Source organism: Muscardinus avellanarius, assembly GCF_963383645.1.
Source record: "Muscardinus avellanarius genome assembly, chromosome: 13".
Classification (NCBI taxonomy): Eukaryota; Metazoa; Chordata; class Mammalia; order Rodentia; family Gliridae; genus Muscardinus; species Muscardinus avellanarius.
In genome coordinates, this window is record NC_137799.1 from 24,536,826 (window position 1) to 24,557,024 (window position 20,199).

The following is a 20,199-nucleotide window of genomic DNA, read 5'->3' on the forward strand; positions in this document are numbered from 1 at the left end:
GCAGTTCTATACATTTCAGTCACTCGGGCTGTGATTTACAAAGGAGCTATCTTTAGACCTAAAGGAATTTTTACTGCTGTTATCACAAGCAACGGGCAGGATACTTGGTGCCTCCCATTTGGTTCGTGCCTCCTGGGGTTGGTTGGGAGTTTTTCATCCTGACCCAGGTGCCAAAACTGGCACTTAACTGTTAGTTGTATTCCTGGGAAACTGAACTTAGGCCTAGCGTGTTTGCTGTATGGATGAAGCCTGTCATGGCCCCACTTTGGCCCCACTTCGGTCTTATACTACGACCTAATTTAAAACTCTGTTTTAAATATCTGTATTATTCAATCTAGTTATTATTACTTCTTTTCCTCAAAAGGAAAAACAAATGCTTCTTCCAAGTTTTTCTTGATGGTCCTTGATCTGGAGCATCCAGTTCCTGTCAGTGATCCAGAGCAAACTGTCATAAGGACACAGAATATATGGGAACTGCATGATTTGCAAAAACATGTAATACAGGCACCTTCTTCCTGCATCCAATGGGGGTGGGCATTTAAAAACAAAAATATTTTTATAAATTATTGGAGGTTTACGTTGGAGATATTGCCTTGTTAACACTAAACATGTCAACATGTATTTCCTAAGAACAGGATATTCCTTTACAGAACCACAGTATAGTTATTAATATCAGGAAATCTAACACTGATACAAGTACCTAACCCCCAGGCCATATTCAAAGTTCATCTGCTTGCTGGGTGTGGTGGCACAAGCCTATAATCCTGGTACTTGCAAGGCTGAGACTAAAGGGTCACAGATTCAAGGACAGCTCAGCAAGTAGAGACATTCTCATCAACCTAGTGAGATGCTATTTCAAAATAAGAATAGGGCTGTGAATGTAGCTTGGTGGTATAGTGCCCTGGATTAAATTTCTAGTAAGACACACACAAAAAACAGACAAACAAACTCCCAAAACAAAGGTCATGTGCTGCCCTAATGGCAGCTAGTTATTTTCCTCATGGCTCTTTAATGTTCTTTAGTCTAGAACTTTTTCTTGTTTTTTTTCCTGATCTTGATGTTTTTGAAAATTATCAGCTGATTATTTTTATAAAACATCTCAACATTTAGTAGTCAGCTTTTCGTCACAAGTAGATTCAGGGAATTTATTTTTGCTAGGAACACCACAGAAATGCTGCTGTATCCTTAGTGCATCAGCACACCAGTCCCGTTGAATCAACTTGTCCAGTGTTGGTGATTATCTCCAAGGTCTCCCCATTGTATAGCTATTATTTTACCTTTGAAATTATTAAGTCATTTGTAGTGGGATATTTTGACACCATCTAAGTGAAACGGGGGTTTCTTCTGAGCCCCCCAAGATGAAACGGGGGGTTTCCTGGGAAGAAACCTGGAGTTTCATCAAAGATGAAACGGAGTTTCTTGAGAAGAAACTCGCCATTTCCTTACAGGGTTCTCGTCTACGGTGAGCGAAGAATGACACCGCAGACCTCAGGAAGGGGAGTAAAAGGTTTATTGGAAGCAGCAGAGAATGGGGAAGGGTGGCTGAACACCCCAAAGGGGCTAGAACTCTGGGGTCCAGCAGCTGACTTCAGGACAATACTTGAGAGTAGCCCAAGCCAAATTGCCTTCAGTTGTAGACTGCTTTCTTCCAGAGTCCACGCGATCTGCCAGAAAGGAATAGGAAAAGTGGCAGAACAATTCTTGGGCTGTCGGGTCTCTGGTGTCCAGTAGCTGCCTTTAGGTCACTTCCCGAGTGTCGCCCGAGCCACGTGCCATCAGTTGCAAACTACTTTCTCCCAGAGTCCACGCAATCTGCCAGAAAAGAGGAGCAGGGCACCCCTAGGGGCCCTGGTTGGCCTTGATGTCCAGCAGAGGCCTTTAGGTAACTACCCAAGAGCTGCCTGTGCCACGTGCCCTCAATTGCACTCTGTCTTCTCTCAGGGCTAACACGACCTGTGAGAGAGAGAGAGAGAGAGAGAGAGAGAGAGAGAGAGAGAGAGAGAGAGAGAGAGAGAGAGAGAGAAGCTCCCCCAAAGAGGAGGGGGTCCCGAGAGGGAAAAACCCAATTTGCTGGCCTGCTAGGGCCTTTGCCCGACATTTACAAGTCCTCTTTTTGGTTAGGGTGAGTTTGGGATTCCGGGAATTCTGGGAAGCAGCTCTTGGAATTTGCATAGGGTATTTTCAAGTCCTTTGAAGGGTCTCCTTTCAGGAGTGCCAGACTTGCTTGGTGATGGCTCCTGGATTTGTTGATTAGTAAACAGATGGCTTTGTGAAGCTTTGGTTCTTATCTCTGAGCCTTTGGAATATCAGATATTCGTCGCCCCTCAGGAAATTAGGTTTTTCTCTATGGAGGCCTCTTTCCTATCTGCCTATTTCCTTCAACCTCCTCATAAGCATCCTGTACTTGGTCCAACTTTTTCCTAGAAAAACTGCAATAGACTACTATTTTGACCCATAGTCATTTATTGCTTATAAGAACCCTTAACCATGATTGTTTTCCAATTAACACCATTTCTCTATATTTGTTTTTATTTTCCATTACTATTTATTTTCTATGTCATAATGGATTAATGCATTTAATTTTATGCTATCATTTTTTTAATTTGATACTCAAAAGTTCCAGATTTAGCAATAACAGATTCATCAAGTAGGCATCTATGATTTTTGGCTATATTCTGTCATTCTGTGTGTGTGTGTGTGTGTGTGTGTATGTGTGTGTGTGTGTGTGTGTGTTTGGAACTGGGGATTGAACCCAGAGGCATTCTACCTCTGGACAACATTCACAATCATTTATTTATTTATTTGTTTTGAAACAAATAAATGAGAGTCTCACTACTTGCTGAAGCTGTCCTGAACCTTGATCCTCCTATCTCAGCCTCCCAAGTACTGGGATTACGGATGTGTGCCACCACGCCCAGCTTGTTATTTTTTTGTATAGTTCTTTAATTCTAGCATGATAAGATAGTCTCTTGTCTTTTCTCTGCTTTAGTACTGGTATCAGTTACTTTCCAAAGAGTTGTAATTCCTTGTGTGTGTGTGTGTGAGTCAGCACTGGGGATTGAATCCTGGGGCATTCTACCTCCGAGCTATACTTCCAGCCCTAATTTATTTTTATTTTGAAACAGAGTTTCGCTAAGTTACTGAGGATCTCACTAAGTGTCTGAGGCCGTCTTTGAACCTGCAATCCTGCCTCAGCCTCCCAAGTACTGGGATTACAAGTGTGCGCCACCACATCTGGTTTGTAATTCCTTCCAGTAGAGAATGCTATTTAGAAGCCATATCTGGATTTTGAGCATGCCCATTGGTACTGAGCTCTCAGTGCTTTAAGGCCCTCTTAATATGTATATTTTGAATAAAAATTGTGACCAGTTGTTGGAACATTAAGTGGCTTATTTGTGGCTTAAAAGAGTAACATTCTTCCCTTGATTTCTGAAGGGTGGGCAGTAATTTCACAATTGAAAAATTGTATATCTTAGAATTCTAGGGACATCTTTTCTCTGTATGCTGTTAATAATTCTATACTGTAATAATTTACCAAAAGAAAAAAATTCTTGACATACCTAGTGATTGATAGAGAAGGAGGAATAAAAAACTGTTTTTTTTCCTTTTTTTTTTTTTTAGGAGTTTCTTATAAGTATTTTTGAGACACTGCAGCTCACATTCTGTCTGACTAAAATAGTTTGATATAATTGGATCATTGGGACATCATCCCTGAAGGATTTGAAGTTTTACGCTTCTGTATATTATAGCTGCTGAACTTCAAATTGCTCAGGGACAATAGATATTCCCTAAGACAACAAATGATTTAAATTTGCATACAGTTTCAGTTGCTATCCTTTGGTATTTTTAGTTATAGTGGAAACAGTCAATAATTTTGAAAGAAATGAATTGCACTACTTTTACATAATAACATTTAATATTTTTAATATGGATGCATTAATTCTTGCACAAAGGTAATTTTAATGAATTATATCATAATACAATATTTTATTTGGAGTTGGTGACAAGAAATTTAGGTGGGAGAACCAAGTTTTCTTGGCTACTAGTTTTGTTTTTGTTTTGGGACTGAGTATTGCACCCTGGGGCATTCTACCTCTGAGCTACACCCCCAGCCCTATTTTATTTTTATTTTGAAACAGAATCTTGCTAAATCGTTGAGGGCCTCACTAGGTTGCTGAAGCTGGTCTTGAACCTGCTATCTTCCTGTCTTGGCCCCCAAGTACTGGGATTGCAGGTGTGCACCATCATGCCTGGCTATGGCTCATATTTTTCAACAATAGAAAATATCAAACCCCAGGCAACTGGGCTGATTCTTTTACATTCTAAAAAGAATTGTGTTTGCTAGTCTGAATAACATAATTAAGTTTCTTTGAAGTAAACTTTTATAATAATTTATTAGGTTTTTGGTAAAGGATCTATGAAGTGTGAAATCTTACAGAGAAATCTATAAGAAACAATCTGTTAACTAACAAATGAGTAAGAATTGACTGTTATAATGGAGAAAAAATGGAATTTTAAAGAAGAAAAGCCAGAACTCTGTATATTCTAAACCCAGAGAGTGAAGTAATACTGACAAGACTTTTCTAAACACTAACAGGGCATTCAGTATTGCTGATGTTTGGATCTGCAATGTGAATGCTTGGGGACTAATGACTGAAACAGAGAAATAAATAATAAATAAATAAAAGGGCATGTTAGTGGACTAGAGATGAGGTACAGAGGAGGGAGAAGGCAAAGATAGCAATGTAAAGTAATGAAAACAATTTGAGAATTTTATGCCCCTATAATACATAAAATAAAATATTGTCACAACACTAGTATTTTCACCTTTACCATTTGTGCCAGCTTTTTAAATATGGAGAACTGGGAGAAGAACGGTTGCATGGGCTGAAACGGAGGAGCAAGAAAAGCAAGCAGATGAAGAGTCAGAGAAGACGGCCTTGCTGGAACGCTGACCGTATTGCTGAGGGGTTTGTCCATGAAAGAAAGCAAAAAGGATGACAGCGTGCACAGGTTGCGTGACGGTGGAGGGACTTGTTTAGAACGTGTGTATCTGAAGATAGAATGGAGAGAATCTGCAGGGGGTCAGTTTGAAGGTGAACAGAACATTGAAAGTGCAGAAGCAAGGTAAGTTGTTTGCAAAGAGGTGTTTAAAATGAGACAGGTAAAAAGCCTTATGTGTCTTCTTTATAACCATAGGACGTTCAATCGTAATTTCAAAGAAATCTTATGCTAATTTTCTAAGAGATTTTCTTTGCTGAATATTCATGGATTTTAATGTAGAATAACTGTATTACCTGGGTGTAAGTTTTAGAATTCTTTACATACTCATAATGGTATGGGTTTCAGTAATGAAAGAAATGGTAGAGTGCATGTATCAGTACTTAAATAAAGAGAGCTATTTTGTGTGACTTACAAACTAACTTTTGAATATAATCATAGTGTTTAAAGCAATGTCATCCTGTCTGAAACAAGTGTACAGACCCCTCAAGCTGTTAGCAGAATGGAACTCAATTAGACCCAGGCCTTATAGGTGTTGGTTTAAAATTCATTTCTTTCTTTCTTTCAACATTCCTCCTCTCCTTTCAATGAAGATCATTACTGGTTTTTATTGTACATTATGATTTTTCTTTCCTTTAATTATCTGGCTTACTTTTAAAATTTGTATGCAATAGTTTATTTAGTGTGCATTTATCTTTTTCCTCATGAAGTCATTTTAATTTTTTATTAGAAATCTACAGTCTAAGGATTATGAGTTAAGATTCAAATATCACTTAGGCTTATTCACATTTTCAGATCCACTGTTTTCTAAATTTTTTGTGGAAGAATCAACTTTTATGTAAATTAAACCAGTCTCCCCCCCGCCCAGATCAACAAATACACCCTTTTCTTTTTTCTTACCATTAAATCATGTTTGTAATAGTCAGAATTAGTTTGATAATATTTTCCTAACTAAATGAACACTAAACTTTATTCTTTATGTTCTCAGATTAAATGAAGAGAATCCAATTAGAACAGCCACAGGTGAAAGAAAGGAAATGCAAGGAGAAAATGTCACCATCTGGAGCTTCTTTTTCCTGGAGGGATTTTCCCGGTACCCGAGGTTAGAGATCGTTCTCTTCGTCTTCAGCCTTGTGATGTACCTGATCACCCTCCTGGGTAACAGCACTCTTATTTTAATCACTATCCTCGATTCACACCTTCAAACCCCCATGTACTTGTTCCTCGGAAATCTCTCTTTCATGGATATTTGTTACACATCTGCATCCATCCCTACTTTGCTGGTCAACTTGCTGTCATCTCGGAAGACCATTATTTTCTCTGGGTGTGCTGTACAAATGTATTTGTCCCTTGCCATGGGCTCCACTGAGTGCGTCCTTCTGGCAGTGATGGCCTATGACCGTTATGTGGCCATTTGCAACCCGCTGAGGTACCCCATCATCATGAACAGGCAGGTGTGTGTGCAGATGGCCACTGTTTCCTGGGTGACGGGCTGCCTGACTGCCCTGCTGGAAGCCACTTGTGCCCTGCAGATACCCCTCTGTGGGAATCTCATTGACCACTTCACATGTGAAATTCTGGCCGTGCTCAAGTTGGCTTGTGCAAGTTCACTGCTCATGGACGTGGTCATGCTGGTAGTCAGCGTGCTCCTGCTGCCCATCCCCATGCTCTTAATTTGCATATCTTACATCTTCATCCTTTCTACTATTCTGAGAATCAGCTCATCAGAGGGAAGAAACAAAGCCTTTTCTACTTGTGGCGCACACTTGACGGTGGTGATATTATATTATGGGGCGGCCCTCTCCATGTACCTAAAGCCTTCTTCATCAAACTCGCAAGAAATAGACAAAATCATCTCCTTACTGTATGGAGTACTTACCCCTATGTTGAACCCCATAATCTACAGTTTAAGAAACAAGGAAGTCAAAGATGCTGTGAAAAAACTGTTGGGCAAAATAACATCACAACCAACACTTGAACATTTCTGACTGTGTTTTACCCCTGGCAGAACTCACTAGAGAAATCCTAGAACTTCACAACCCTTAGAACGCTGGCCTGAGCCTTAACCCTGCAAATTCAGTTATGAGGTGTGTGTACACCAAGTAGTTGCTTGTGGACCATACTAGGTTCTCATCTGGATTTATTAATATTTCCTGTCTTTGTTGTTTCATGGTTATGAGAAGCTTTAGGGTCATCAAATGTTTGTTTCAGAAGGAACCCAAACTTGCTCAGTGAATGTTAGTGCCAGAAGAAATGCGTATGTATTTTCTTTGTTTAAATCCCTTCTTGAGTCAGGTGGGAGCATGGTGAAACAAACAAAAGATAATAAATATTGGCCTTTACTATGGAAGTGAGCAAACAAAATCAAAGAAAAATGAAAAGGCTTGTTCAACACCACACAGGGGCAGAATTGGGGTGACAGCATCCTTTCAACTCCTTGGTCAGAGCTTATACCACTATGTGGTGGGGTTTCCCTTGACCCATGCTATTTAAAACCTCTGATCAGCCAGGAATGGTGGCCCACACTTGTAATCCCTGCGCTTGGGAGGTGGAGACAGGAGGATCACACAGGTTCGAAGCCACCCGTGCTGGTTTAAGAGACCCTGTTTAAAAAAAAATCTATATATCTATATCTATATATCTATATATCTATATATACATAATAGGTCTGAGACTGTAGCCCAGAGGTAGAAGGGCTTCCAAGAACCCCAGTACCACCAAAAATAAATAAATAAAACCTCTGATCAAAACTCCTTGTCTTCCTGAATAAGGCATTCAATCATGCCCATTTGCTTTGTCTGTTTCTGGTCTTCCTATTCTACGCATGTGGATGTATGTGCACATTATATCTGCTTCCATGACACTATTCCATGTGCTAATTCTTTGTCATGCATGTTTGTATTTTTTCTTCATTGGATGGTGGATTTCACAAGAGCGGATATTCCTATTGTTTTGTACCTTTTATGTTTATGTAGTTCATCAGTAAATTAATAAATTTTTCAGCTGAGTTAACAATAATTTTATTTGAGAAGAAAATGCCAGTGAAAATTATGAAGAAGAAACCACAGGCCAATGAGGTATATTTCCTTTACAAGTGTCAAAAAATTACAGAGACAATATTTAAGTTAATTGCCTCAAGTCTTTTCTTTGTATCAAAATATTTGCATTGAAAATGCATATTTGGGGCTCTATTACCAGCTAGTCTGGTTTTGTAGCTCTAGGATGGGTCCCCAATAATCTATAGTTATAACAGAGCCCCAAGAAATTCTGTTACCGGTTGTGAGATGACCATACTTTTTTTCTGGAAACAAATCTAACATTCCAAAATAAAAGTAGGATTCACTCTCATTTCTCTATTTTTCCCTTCTTCTATCCACCCCTTCCTTTTTTTCTTTCCTCCCTGTGCATCTTCTTATTTGCCTACCTCTCAGTGTAGAATAGGGAAAAGAAGAGGGTTTTGAGTGGGGAAATACAAACTCATTTGACAAATTTCAAACATGAAAGACTAAAAAAGTTTAATATTGGCTGAGCGTGATGATGCACTCTTGTAATTCCAGCATTCAGGAGGCAGAGACTGGAGGATCACAGTTCGTGGACAGCCTCAGCTACTTGGTGAGGCCCTTTGCAATGCAGTGAGACTCTGTTTCAAAAAAAGAAAAAGACTAAAAAAAAAAAAAAAAAGGCTGGAGGTGTATCTCTGAGGTACAATGCCCCTGGGTTCCATCCCCAGTAGTGCAAAAAAGAAAAAAAGTTTAATATTGAATGTTGATTTATTTAACTCTTACTTAGCCCATTCCCTTAGCTCTACTGTTACATGTTCATAGATATATAACCCACATATAAAGAGACTTCAGATAACATATGGCAAAATTCTGGAGATGGAGCAAGGGGATAAATTTGATGCCAGATGTTAATGTCAAGAGACGTTTGATAGTGGGAGGTGGTAAGGGAACAGAAAAGGAAGAATCCATCCCAGAAGAAACCATTTTCTTTCTTGAATAACCTCAGTCTTCCCAATCTAACTGTCACAACCATTTCCTGCCAATTTCAGTGTTATTTTGAAGTGAAATTTTATAGTAGATTTTTATTAGATTGGAGTTGAATTTTATGTTGGAGTAAAATTGAATTGTCTGCTTCCTGGAATTTGTTATGTGTGGTGCCAAATATAAACAAGAATAGCCAGAGCTATAGCAAAAGCTAAAATTGCCAGGTATGTTGGTGCATGCCTGTAATCCCAGTACTTGGGAGGGGGAGGATTAAAGGTTTAAGACCAGTCCCAGAAATTTAACAAGAATCTAAGAAACGTAGTGAGATCCTGCTTTAAAATAAGAACATAAAAAGGGCTAGGGATGTATCTTGGAGGTAGAATGCCCCTGGATTCAATCCCCAGTACCAAAAAAATACAATTTTTATTTCAAAGAAGGAACATAAGGAAGAACTTGGAACCCAGAGACTGAACACCTCTATAACTAATCTGTCTTCTTTGCCACAAGGAATTACACAAACTGACACGGAACCAAGTGTTTCAGATTAGGATATGAGCCAGAATGGGACAGAAAAACAGATGAGAAATGCCCCTGATGTCAGATTAGGCCCCAGTGGGAACCTGGGCATATGTCTCCCTAGCAGCTCTCAGCTGAGACAGTTGCAGTTACACCCATATGTTCCATAAAGTTGCTGTGATAACAAATAAGTGGATGTACGCATAAATGCATTTTATGTGTTATATGCCACAATAAAGCCAATTATTAGCAAATGGTACATTAGTTCATTTGAATGAGGTCCCATTTCAACCAGCACTAATTACAACTGTTGCTTGGCTGGGCATGGTGGTGCACGCTTGTAATCCCAGCATTCAGGAGGCTGAGATCGGAGTATCATGGTTCGTGGACAGCCTCAGCTACTTAGTGAGGCCCTCTGCAACTTAGTGAGACCCTGTTTCAAAATAAAGAATAAAAAATAGGGCAGGGGGTGTAGCTCGGAGGTCAAATGCTCCCGGGCTCCATCCCCAAACCCTCAAAAAAAACCCAAAACAAAAACAAAATGTTGCTTGTATAGAGTATCAAGTGAGGGACCTTTTCAGGTATTATTAAAAGAGAGGAATATATGTGGCATAAAATCCCTCAGCAGTTTTTCACCATCCTAATATTCAAGTCCTTTTGTTGACACGCAAGGACTCCACAATTGGATTCCGCACCATTTGCATCCTTTGCTTGAGGCGTATCAAGGTTCTCTTAGTTTCATGAATGTATTGTCTCTCTCTTGCTTTTGCTTTTATCAAGAGGGCTAATCACAATTTGTAATTAAAATAATTTGTGGACTTACTTGTTTTGATGGCATCTGACTACTCTGTAGGTCCTCCATAACTTTTTAATGAGAAAGTAAGAAATAAAATCAGGCTGGGGGTGTAGCTCAGAGGTAGAATGCCCGTGGTTTTAATCCCCAGTGCCACACACATACACAAAAATACAATAAAAGTGTGGTCTGTTTGCAGAGAGGATTCAAGTGTCCATGAGTAGTTGGGCCACAAGCGCCTCACAGCTTTGTTTCCTCATTTAAAAACGATAATTATGGCACTTTTAGTGTTTCTTTGTTCTCCGCAGTAGACATAGCTATGCCTTTTAGCACTATCAAAACTAACTGTAGAACTATCTCAGTGGATATATGAGAAAGAAGATAAGAATCAGTTGTGGATAAGTGTCTGAAACATGAACAGAAACTCATGGATGACTTGAGGTTACACAAAGCTGTGGGGAGCCATTAAGGTTTTCCCCTAAAAGAATACTTCTGACTGTCCTTTGCCCAGAGTCAATAAGGTTTGGGGTAATTGAAAGTTCAAAGTAAAAGTTCTGAGAGAAGATCAGGTGGTGATGGCAGGAGGGATTGATTGACCTGACCGTTATTCTCACAGGTGGTGATGGCCGATTGATTGACCTGACCGTTATGAGCACAGGTGGTGATGGCACGAGGGATTGATTGACCTGGAGCTGTATAAATAGGACAAGAGAGATCAGCCAGTAGAGGTATCGACCTGGGAGTGGACTGGCGATCCTTCCAGGTTTGAATTAAAATTCTTTGAATTAAATTCTTAGAATTGTTTCATCCTCACTCCTCTCTTCAGAACCCGTACTTTTGCTTGCTGGCTCTGGCACAAGGCCCCCCTCTTTTTGATGAGGCATTACTGAATTAGGAAGTAATCATTGGACTGATAGTGAAGGAAAAGTAGGTGATGTGGGAAGGTTTGAGAGTGTTTCTGGCAGGCGGAGTCCAAAGGCCGGTGTGATTGAGGTGAGGGGAGGGAAGGGAGGCATGGCAGGTGTTGAGCTTGCATAGGTACCTGCAGAACGTCTGAGACTAAAAACAACTGAAAAAACAACGAAGTGGCTTGAGCAGTGCTTTAGCGAGCATTTGGATAGAAGAGTCTTCTGGCAGCCGGGCATGGTGGCGCATGCTTGTAATCCCCGCGCTTGGGAGGCAGAGACAGGAGGATTGTGCAGGTTTGAAGCCTATTGCGCTGTCTTAAGAGACCCTGTTTCCAAATAAAAAACTAAAAATAGGTCTGGGAGTGTAGTCCGAGGTAGAAGGGTTTCCAGGAACCCCAGTACTACCACCACCAAAAAAAAAAAAAAAAAAAGCAGAGTCCTCTGGCATTTCTGGAATGAAGGAATTGATTATAATAGGGTGAGTTGATTATTGAAGGTAGGAGTTGACTCAGGGTGAGTGAATGAGGAAATTGGAGTGGTCTGGATGAGAATTGTTGGAAGCGTGGACTAGTGTGGTGGCAGTTGGGAAAAACTAAAACTGGTGATATTTCTCTATTTTAGTAGTGAATAATCTGGGTAGGAAATTAAAAAAACAACCCCACTTAAGATAGTAAAATAAAAAAAATTAAAAAACTTAGGAATAAATTTGGCCTAGGAGTTGCAAACTTCTAAAACTCTAAAATGTACAAAATTGTCAAAATTAAAGAAGGCCCAAGTAAATGGTAAGATATTTTATATTTAGATATTGGAAGGTTTTAATATCATTAAAATCACAATATTCCCCAGACAGATGTATAGATTCTATTTATTTATTTATTTATTTATTTATTTATTTATTTATTTTTGGCGGTTCTGGGGATGCAACCCAGGGGGATTCGACCTCTGAGCTACACCCCCTGCCCTATTTTTTTTTTTTTATTCTTTATTCTGAAACCAGGTCTCACTGAGTTGCAAAGGGCCTGACTAAGTAGCTGAGGATGTCTGTGAACCGAGATCCTCTGCTCTCAGCCTCCCGAATGCTGGGATTACAAGAGTGCGCCAGCATGCCCGGCTTCAATGCAATACATATTGGAATCCCAAGGCATTGATTTGACATATCAAATTATAAGGGACAACAAAGAACCACATAAATCTTGAAAATGAGGAAATAAAGAACAAAACTGTAGGACTCATACTTCTTTATATCAATCATTATTATAGAACTACAGTAAATAAAACTCCATGGAGCCAGCATAAGAGTAGACATATAGAACAATGGGACAGAACTGAGAGTCCAGAAATAAATCCATACATCTATTGTCAATTGATTCTTGTTGTTGTTGTTGGTACTGGGGTTTGAACCCAGGGGTATTCTACCTCTGGCTATACCCCTGGCCCTATTTTTTTTTTTTTTAATTTTGAAACAGGGCCTCACTCAGTCACTGAGGGCTTTACTAAGTTGCTGAGGCTGGCCACAAACCTGCAATCCTCCTGTCTCAGCTTCCCAAGTACTGGGATTATCTCAGGAGGCTGAGACAGGGAGGATCACGGTTCGCAGCCAGCCTCAGCTACTTAGTGAGGTCCCTTGCAACTCAGTGAGACCCTGTTTCAAAAAAACAAGAAATAAAAAATCAGGCTGAGAGTGTAGCTCAGAGGTAGAATGCCCCTGGGTTCCATCCCCATTACCACAAAAACAAAACAAAGCCAAACAAGTATGCATCGCCACACCCAACTGTCAGTTGATTTTTGACAGAAGTTCCAAGAGGGGAAAAAATAGTTTCTTCAAGAAACAGTGCTGGAACAATAGAATTTGCACCTGCAAAAGAAAAAAGCTAGATCTTTACCTCAAGTCGTGCTATAGTCTGGATTTAAGATGTCCTCAGACCTCATGCTATACTATGAAGGCAGCCTTGTTCAAAGGTGAGTCCCTGGGGTGTGGCCAGATGCACTGTTTGTGTGTCCTGCCTGCCCAGCTGCAGCATCTCAGTCTTGCATGCCCACTCTCTCTGCTCCCGGCCATGATGTCCTCAAAACCTGTAATGTTGGCTCCTGCTTGGTGGCTGGCATGACGTGGACCACACGCACATATATGAGTATGAGACCTTCAGATCCGTAAGTAAATGAATCTTCCTTCCTCTGAGTTGTGTGTCAGGTGTTTGGACCATAGCTGAGTGAATCACGTTGTATATAAGAATTAACTCAAAATGGACCAAAACCCAGATGTAAGAGCTAACTTAGAAAAACCAGAGGGGAGCCAGGCATGGCGGCACACGTCTGTAATCCCAGTGTTAGGGAGGCTGCGACTGGAGGATGGAGGGCTCAGGGACAGACCCCGCAAGTAGTGAGACTCTCATCAACCCAATGAGACCCTGTTTCAAAAATAAAAATAAAATAGGGCTGGGGTATAGCTCAGAGGTGGAATGCTCCTGTGTTCATTCCCCGGTACCACACAAACAAACAAACAAACAAACAAACAAACAAATAAACGATTTATAGAGAGATAAATGTTCATGACCTTGAATAGGACAATGCTTTCTTAGATATGACACCAAAAGCCCAAGAAACAATAGAGAAGAAATAGAGGCAAATAGGATGTGATCAATATTAAAAACGCTTTGAATGTCGAAGGACACCATTAAGATGTGTAACAGCAGCCAGGTGTGGTGGTGCATGCCTGTAATCCCAGGACTTGGGAAGCTGAGACAGGAGGATTGCAGGTTTGAGGCTAACCTCAGCAATTTAGCAAGACCCTCAGCAACGTGGCGAGACCCTGTTTCAAAATAATAAAATAATAAAAAAAAGGCTGGGGGTATAGTAGCTCAGAGATAGAATGCCCATGAATTCTACCCCCAGTACCAAAAATGAAAAAAAAAAAAAAGTGAAAAGACAGGCCACAGTAGTTGCATCATAAGCCGAATTAGGGTCTACTATATAGAACATAAAAAGCTTTGTAACAAAAAAAAAAGACCAAAAATACAATTAACAAGTAGGTAATAGATTTGAAGAGATGTTTTCAAAGAAAATATACTCATGGTCAACAAGCACATGAAAGGTACTCACATCATTAGTCAGAAAAACACAACTCAAAACCACAATGAGTACCACTTCTTTCCCACTGGGATGGCTATAATTAACAACTGGAAAATAGTGTTGGTGAGGAATTGGAACTCATACACCGGTGATGGAAAATGGTGCCGTTGCAGTGAAAACAACTTGGCAGATTCTGAGGTTAAACACAGATTTAGAGCCAGATGTGGTGGCACACACCTGTAACCCCGGTATTTGAGAGGCTGAGACAGGAGGACTGTAGATTGAAAGCCAGCTTCAGCTGCTTAGTGAGACCCTTGGAAACTTAATGAGACCTTGTTTCAAAATACTAACAAAGCTGGGTGTGGTGGTACTTGGTTGTAATCCAAGCCTTTGGAAGGTGGTGGAGACTGGAGGATCACAGTTCATGGATAGCCTCAGCTACTTAGTGAGGCCCTTCACAAGTCAGTGAGACCCTGTTTCAGAAAAATAAAAGACTAAGCTGGGCGTGGTGGCGCACGCTTGTAATCCCTGCGCTTGGGAGGCTGAGACAGGAGGATGGCGCAGGTTCGAAGCCAGCCTCAGCTGGCTCGAGAGACCCTGTTTCCAAATAAAATATAAAATAGGTCTGGGAGTGTAGCCCAGGTAGAAGGGCCCTGGGCTCCATCCCCAGTATGACCATAAATAAATAAATAAATAAATAAATAAATAAATAAATAAATAAATAAAAAATAAGGTTGGGAGTGTAGCTTAGAGGTAGAATGCCCCTGGGTTCCATCCCCAGTACCGCAAAACAAAACAAAATAAAAAACATAGAACCATAGAATAGGATGGAGACTGTGGCGCAGGTGTAGAATGTCCCTGAGTTCAATCAGTCCACAAACAAAGCATAAACTTATAATATGCTCAAACAATTCCATTTCTAGTTATATATTCAGTGAAAATAAAAATATGTATGTAAGTAAATACTTGCGCATGAAAGTTCATTACAGCACTATTCAAAATACCCAAATGTGGAATCAACCCAAGTGTTCACCAACTGCTTAATGAATAAACAAAGGTGTTATATCCATACATAATGAAATATTATTCAGCCAGAAAAACAAATGAAGGGCTCAGATGTGGTACAGCGTGCATGAACCTTGAAGCCATTCTGCCATATGTTGTGTCATTCCAGTATTACAAATTACCCGGATTAGGCACATTCATAGGATTGGAAGGCAGATTAGTAGCTGTTATGGGTGGGGAGGGGTGACAAATAGGAAGCGACTGCTTTTTGGCTATCGAGTTCCATTGGGGGTGACCAAAATGTTTATGAATTAGGTAGTGGTGATGGTTATATGACTTAATAGTTTTAAGAATGTTCCATCTTCAAAATTTATGAATTTTACTAAATATTCAGGTGATCAGTAACTCTGATCTTAGAGAAAAATAGTCCCAGGTATAGAAGTGAGACTACTTCCAAGTCATGTTATGAATGTTTCTAACGCCAGTCCATTCTGCTTTGACTTGGGCTGAATTGACTTATCACATAGTCCTTCTGGGCTGCTTTTGTTTACTATAATTGTAGCATTCCTTTTGTTCAGTGTTGAAGAAAACAGAGGCCGGGTTTCCTTTACCTGGGGACTCCAGCCCCAGGTTTGAATGTTTCAATCCTGAGAGATTGTAAAGGTCCCTTCTCCTATGGAGAACCCCACAGTAGTCTGAGTCACACTGTCCTATGCTAACTGCTCCTGGCCCAGGAGAGGCTTGGGGGCTCTAGAGCAGAGGACAGTGAGCTGACGGGTGGATTGGGACAGGAAAGAGGGAAATAAAAAGCAGAGCCCTGCTTACTGGAAGGGTGTGAGCAGCCTGCCCTGAGGGGGGCAAGGATCATCACCAAGTAGGAGGGATGACACAGGTCCACGCTGTTTCTTTGTGGATTACGGGAGCCCAGGAATTTATTTTCTGCTGTTTTCTGCTTTAGTGTAGATGACAATAAGTTGTGGAGCTTGTTGTAAATGTAGGTCCTGGGCCATCCTCTCTCAGTAATTCTGATTCAGTAGACCTGGGATGGGATGCAGGGACCTAAAACTGCACCTGGACAAGCATGCCGAGACTCTCTTGTAGGTAATTCAGAGGAGCACAATTCCAGAGCAGTATCTGTAATTTCTGATAGAAATATATTTTAATCACATATCTTCTTATGAAACTTCATAATATTTGCAGTATAAAAATACAGCAAATTCCTTAAACCTGTGAGTAATACTATTCCTAGAATCTTTTTTTAAAAATACATACTTTTATTGGTATACTGTAATCCTAGGACCCTTTTACAAGTATTTTGAATCACCTTCCTCTCTCACGATTTTACCATTACTTAAAAGAAAAAATAATTATCATCTCCACTTCAAATTCCCCTTAGGAAACTTTCTGAGAAGGAAAGTTCTCTTACTAATAAGTCTTGATTATATTTTCTTGAGCCCGTTCCCCACTTAGCTGCCCCCAGTGCCGAGTCTCATGGTATCTTATTTAAGCCAAGTCCCCTGGTATCTTATTTAAGCTGAGTACGCTTGCAGGGCAACAGTGCCTCTTGGGTTCTAAACTGTAATGAAGCCCTGCAGAACCTAGTTCCCTTCGGAGCAGCCAGGATTAGTCCGTGACTTGTACTTGGAGTAGTGGGAATAGTGTCTTAATGAAAAACCAAGGTGCTGCAGAAAAAGGAAAACAATGCTGTCTTTGGTGTGCTTAGTTAATGAAGGCTCGTGCTTGCGCTATTCCGAGGGCTGAGCCAACTGGGTGCTTCGCCCAGAGGCCCACGGGAAGATCTTCTCAGATGATGCTAGCACATCTGGAATGAGAGGCGGTGGGCCAGGCCTGGGCTCCTTGCATTCCACTGTTCCCTTCCCAGTGTGACTCCAGCTCCTTCCCTCAGCACCCGTTTCTTTGCCAGAATTAGCCAAGACAATATTTCCCTGTATCCTTATCCTCTATTTCTTGTCTCCACTGTAAAGGAAGAAAGGTTCCTCAACATTATATGAATAGTAGTCCAGGGCAAATCCAGGGTGGTCCCATGGAACTCTTCATGCATTAGAGCTATGCCCCCAGTACCTGCCGGTTTTAGATGCAGTGGACCACCTACATTAGTAATTATTCTGTGCAGTCTGGGTCTGCAAAAGGCTCCTTCTACTATTAGGCTGCCTGCCAGCTGTGCTTCCAAAAGAATTTAAAGTATTTCAGCAAAATCCTTTCCCATTTTCCTTCTAAGAGTTGTTATCTTTCGGTCATAGTAAAAATTAGCACTGGTTGGAATCTTTGTCTGGAGAACAGCATTCCAGTATAAGAAAGACACTGATAAATGGGCTGGCATGTATTTTATTTTAATTTTTATATTCTTATTATTACATTGTAGTTATTTCTATACCATAATGGGGTTCAAAGTGTTCCAAACATACACGCACAAATACTTGGTGTGTTGCTATACCATATTTTATGCAAATATTTTCTGAGTATATATATATTTTTTGTGGGCCTGGGGATGGAACCCTGGGGCATTTGACCCCCAAGCTATACCCCCTCTTTATTTTGAAACATGGTCTCACTAAGTTGTGGACGGCTTCACTAAGTAGCTGAGGCTTCGAACCTGCAGGATTCTCCCGTCTCAGCTTCCCAAATGCTGGGATTACAAGCATGCGCCACCATACCTGACTGAGTACCTTATTTTTGAAAAAGCAATTTCACATTTTAAAAAACCCTGCACATTAGGTGCACTTCTGTAAAACCATTAGTGTAATGTGCTGTAGTGGAATTCTTTTTTTAAATTTTTTTATTTTTACCAACTTCCCACTCCCCTCCAGCCTCACCCTCAGAGTTAATGAAAACACTATAACATTTCTGTTAAGCCATATACACCAAGCAATACCATATATATATATATATATATATATATATATATATATATATTATCTCATTTCTATATCATATGTCAGTGGCAGTGATGCTCCCAGGAGTGTGGTCTGTGGACCAGCAGCACCAACACTATTTGGGTTTTTGTTAGCAATAAATGTTCAACTCGGTGTATATTGCTTTAGACCTTGTTTATGCTGTGCTAGTTTCTTTACTATGTTTGAGAATCACCTGGTGTTATGGGCCGAATTTTGTCTTTCCTAAATTTAAGTGTGCAAACCATAACTTCTAGTACCTCAAAATGTGACTGTATTTGAAAATAGGGACTTTAAAAGGTGACTAGGATCAGTCAGTCAGATTAAAAAATCAATGTGGAAGCCAGACAGCCTACTGGTATCTTATAGAGACTCATGTCCTGTAGCTGGAAGGCACAGACAGAAAAGGTCCAGGGCCAAGAATTAAGCTGTGACAATAGCTGATCTAAACTGAGGCGGATCTGCAATGCCAAGGTTGAGAAAGAATGGAACTCAGATACCTGATACCTGGAATGGAGGTGCTCATATTGCTGCCTCCTAAAAGTCCTGCATCTCTGGGTTTCCCTGGCCCTTTGAGCTTACAGAAGTGGCCCCTCTGCTTAACAAGGGTGGACATGCCCTCCTTGCTTGAAGATGCTGTAAGACTCCTCCCACGTAAGGCAACTTGTTCCCTCTTTGAGATTTGACCCATCTACCTTCCTGTCCACAGATCCTACAAGTAGGGTTAAATGACAGTCACACCCAGCTAGAGATGTGTGGAGCCTGAAAGGCAGGAAAAGAACATGGCCTCAGAGGATCTGCAGGGTATGGTTGGCTGGTTCCAGTAGGAGCTGGGAGAGAATGTGGAGTTCGATTCTGCCGGTGCATTAATAAAAATGAGGCTTCTAGAAATTTAAAGTTGAGAAAGGGGATTTTATCAATTCAGGAGCACTGCTTCAGGAGTAGGGTGGATATTAATCATTTCAAAATATTTCATATACAAATACTTTTTGTCTTTTCACATAACATGACTTTTCACTAGTTGAATGTGAATAGGCACCTATATAATTTCTAGCAGCTGTGTGGTATTCTATTATAAGAATATATGTTGGAAGCTTTCTTGTGCCACATGCTGAGGTATGTATGTTAGACTGGCTTAGCTAGGTACGTAGCGCCTAGCTATCTGGAAATCATGTGCATGCAGACAAGCTTCTGAGGACTGTATGGGACCGATAAACAATTGTGGCAAAAGTGTTTACCCTTTCCTTCCCTGGGACTATGCCATGACTGCCTTGTTCCTTTCCCTAAACTTAACCTGTGACTGCATTTTCCTAAGCTTAACCCATAACCTCCTTGCTGTTTAATTGTTTTTTAAAATTTTTGTTTATTGGCGCATTGTAGTCATACATCTTAATGGAGTACAAGATGGTAGAGGCACACATGCACACATCACTCATTTAGCTCTTCCCCAATTCCCACCCTGTTCCCTCCCCCTTTCTTCCTTCTCATGTTTGGCTTAGTGATTGACTTTGATATGTTTGTGAATGTATATAATGTACATTAATAAATAAATTTCCCTCTTTTTCCCTCCTGTCCCTCTCAGTTAGGTCACCTTATTTGCTCAGCTATGGTTTCTCCTTCTTCATCTCCTTGGCTTCCTCATATTAGGGAGAACATCCAATTTTTCCTTTTTGTGACTGACTAATCTCACTTAGCATAATGTTTTCTAATTTCATCCATTTTCCTGCAAATGATGTAATTTTGTTCTTCTTTATGTGTGAGTAAAATTCCATTGTGTACATATTCCATAGTTTTGTAATTCATTCCTCTGTTGAAGAACATCTTGGCTGGCTCCATAGTCTGGCAATTGTGAATTATGCAGCCATGAGCATAGATACGCATGCATTAGTTTGGTAGTTTGGTTTCCATTCTTTTGGGTTGATATCCAGAAGTGATATTGTCAGATCATATGGTAAGTTCACTCCCATTCTTCTGAGGATCCTCTGTACTGTTTTCCAAAGTGGTTTCAC

General features: G+C 40.4%; 1 protein-coding gene across 1 annotated transcript; it reads left to right on the forward strand.

The window, feature by feature from the left end:
* Nucleotides 1–6,038: 6,038 nt before the first annotated feature.
* OR2K2 (olfactory receptor family 2 subfamily K member 2) lies at nt 6,039–6,989 on the forward strand (the record flags this gene model as incomplete). The annotated part of the gene is made up of 1 exon (XM_080708915.1): nt 6,039–6,989. One exon carries the CDS (start codon nt 6,039–6,041, stop codon nt 6,987–6,989), a length of 951 nt encoding a protein of 316 aa, XP_080565041.1.
* Between the last annotated feature and the right edge of the window lie 13,210 nt (nt 6,990–20,199).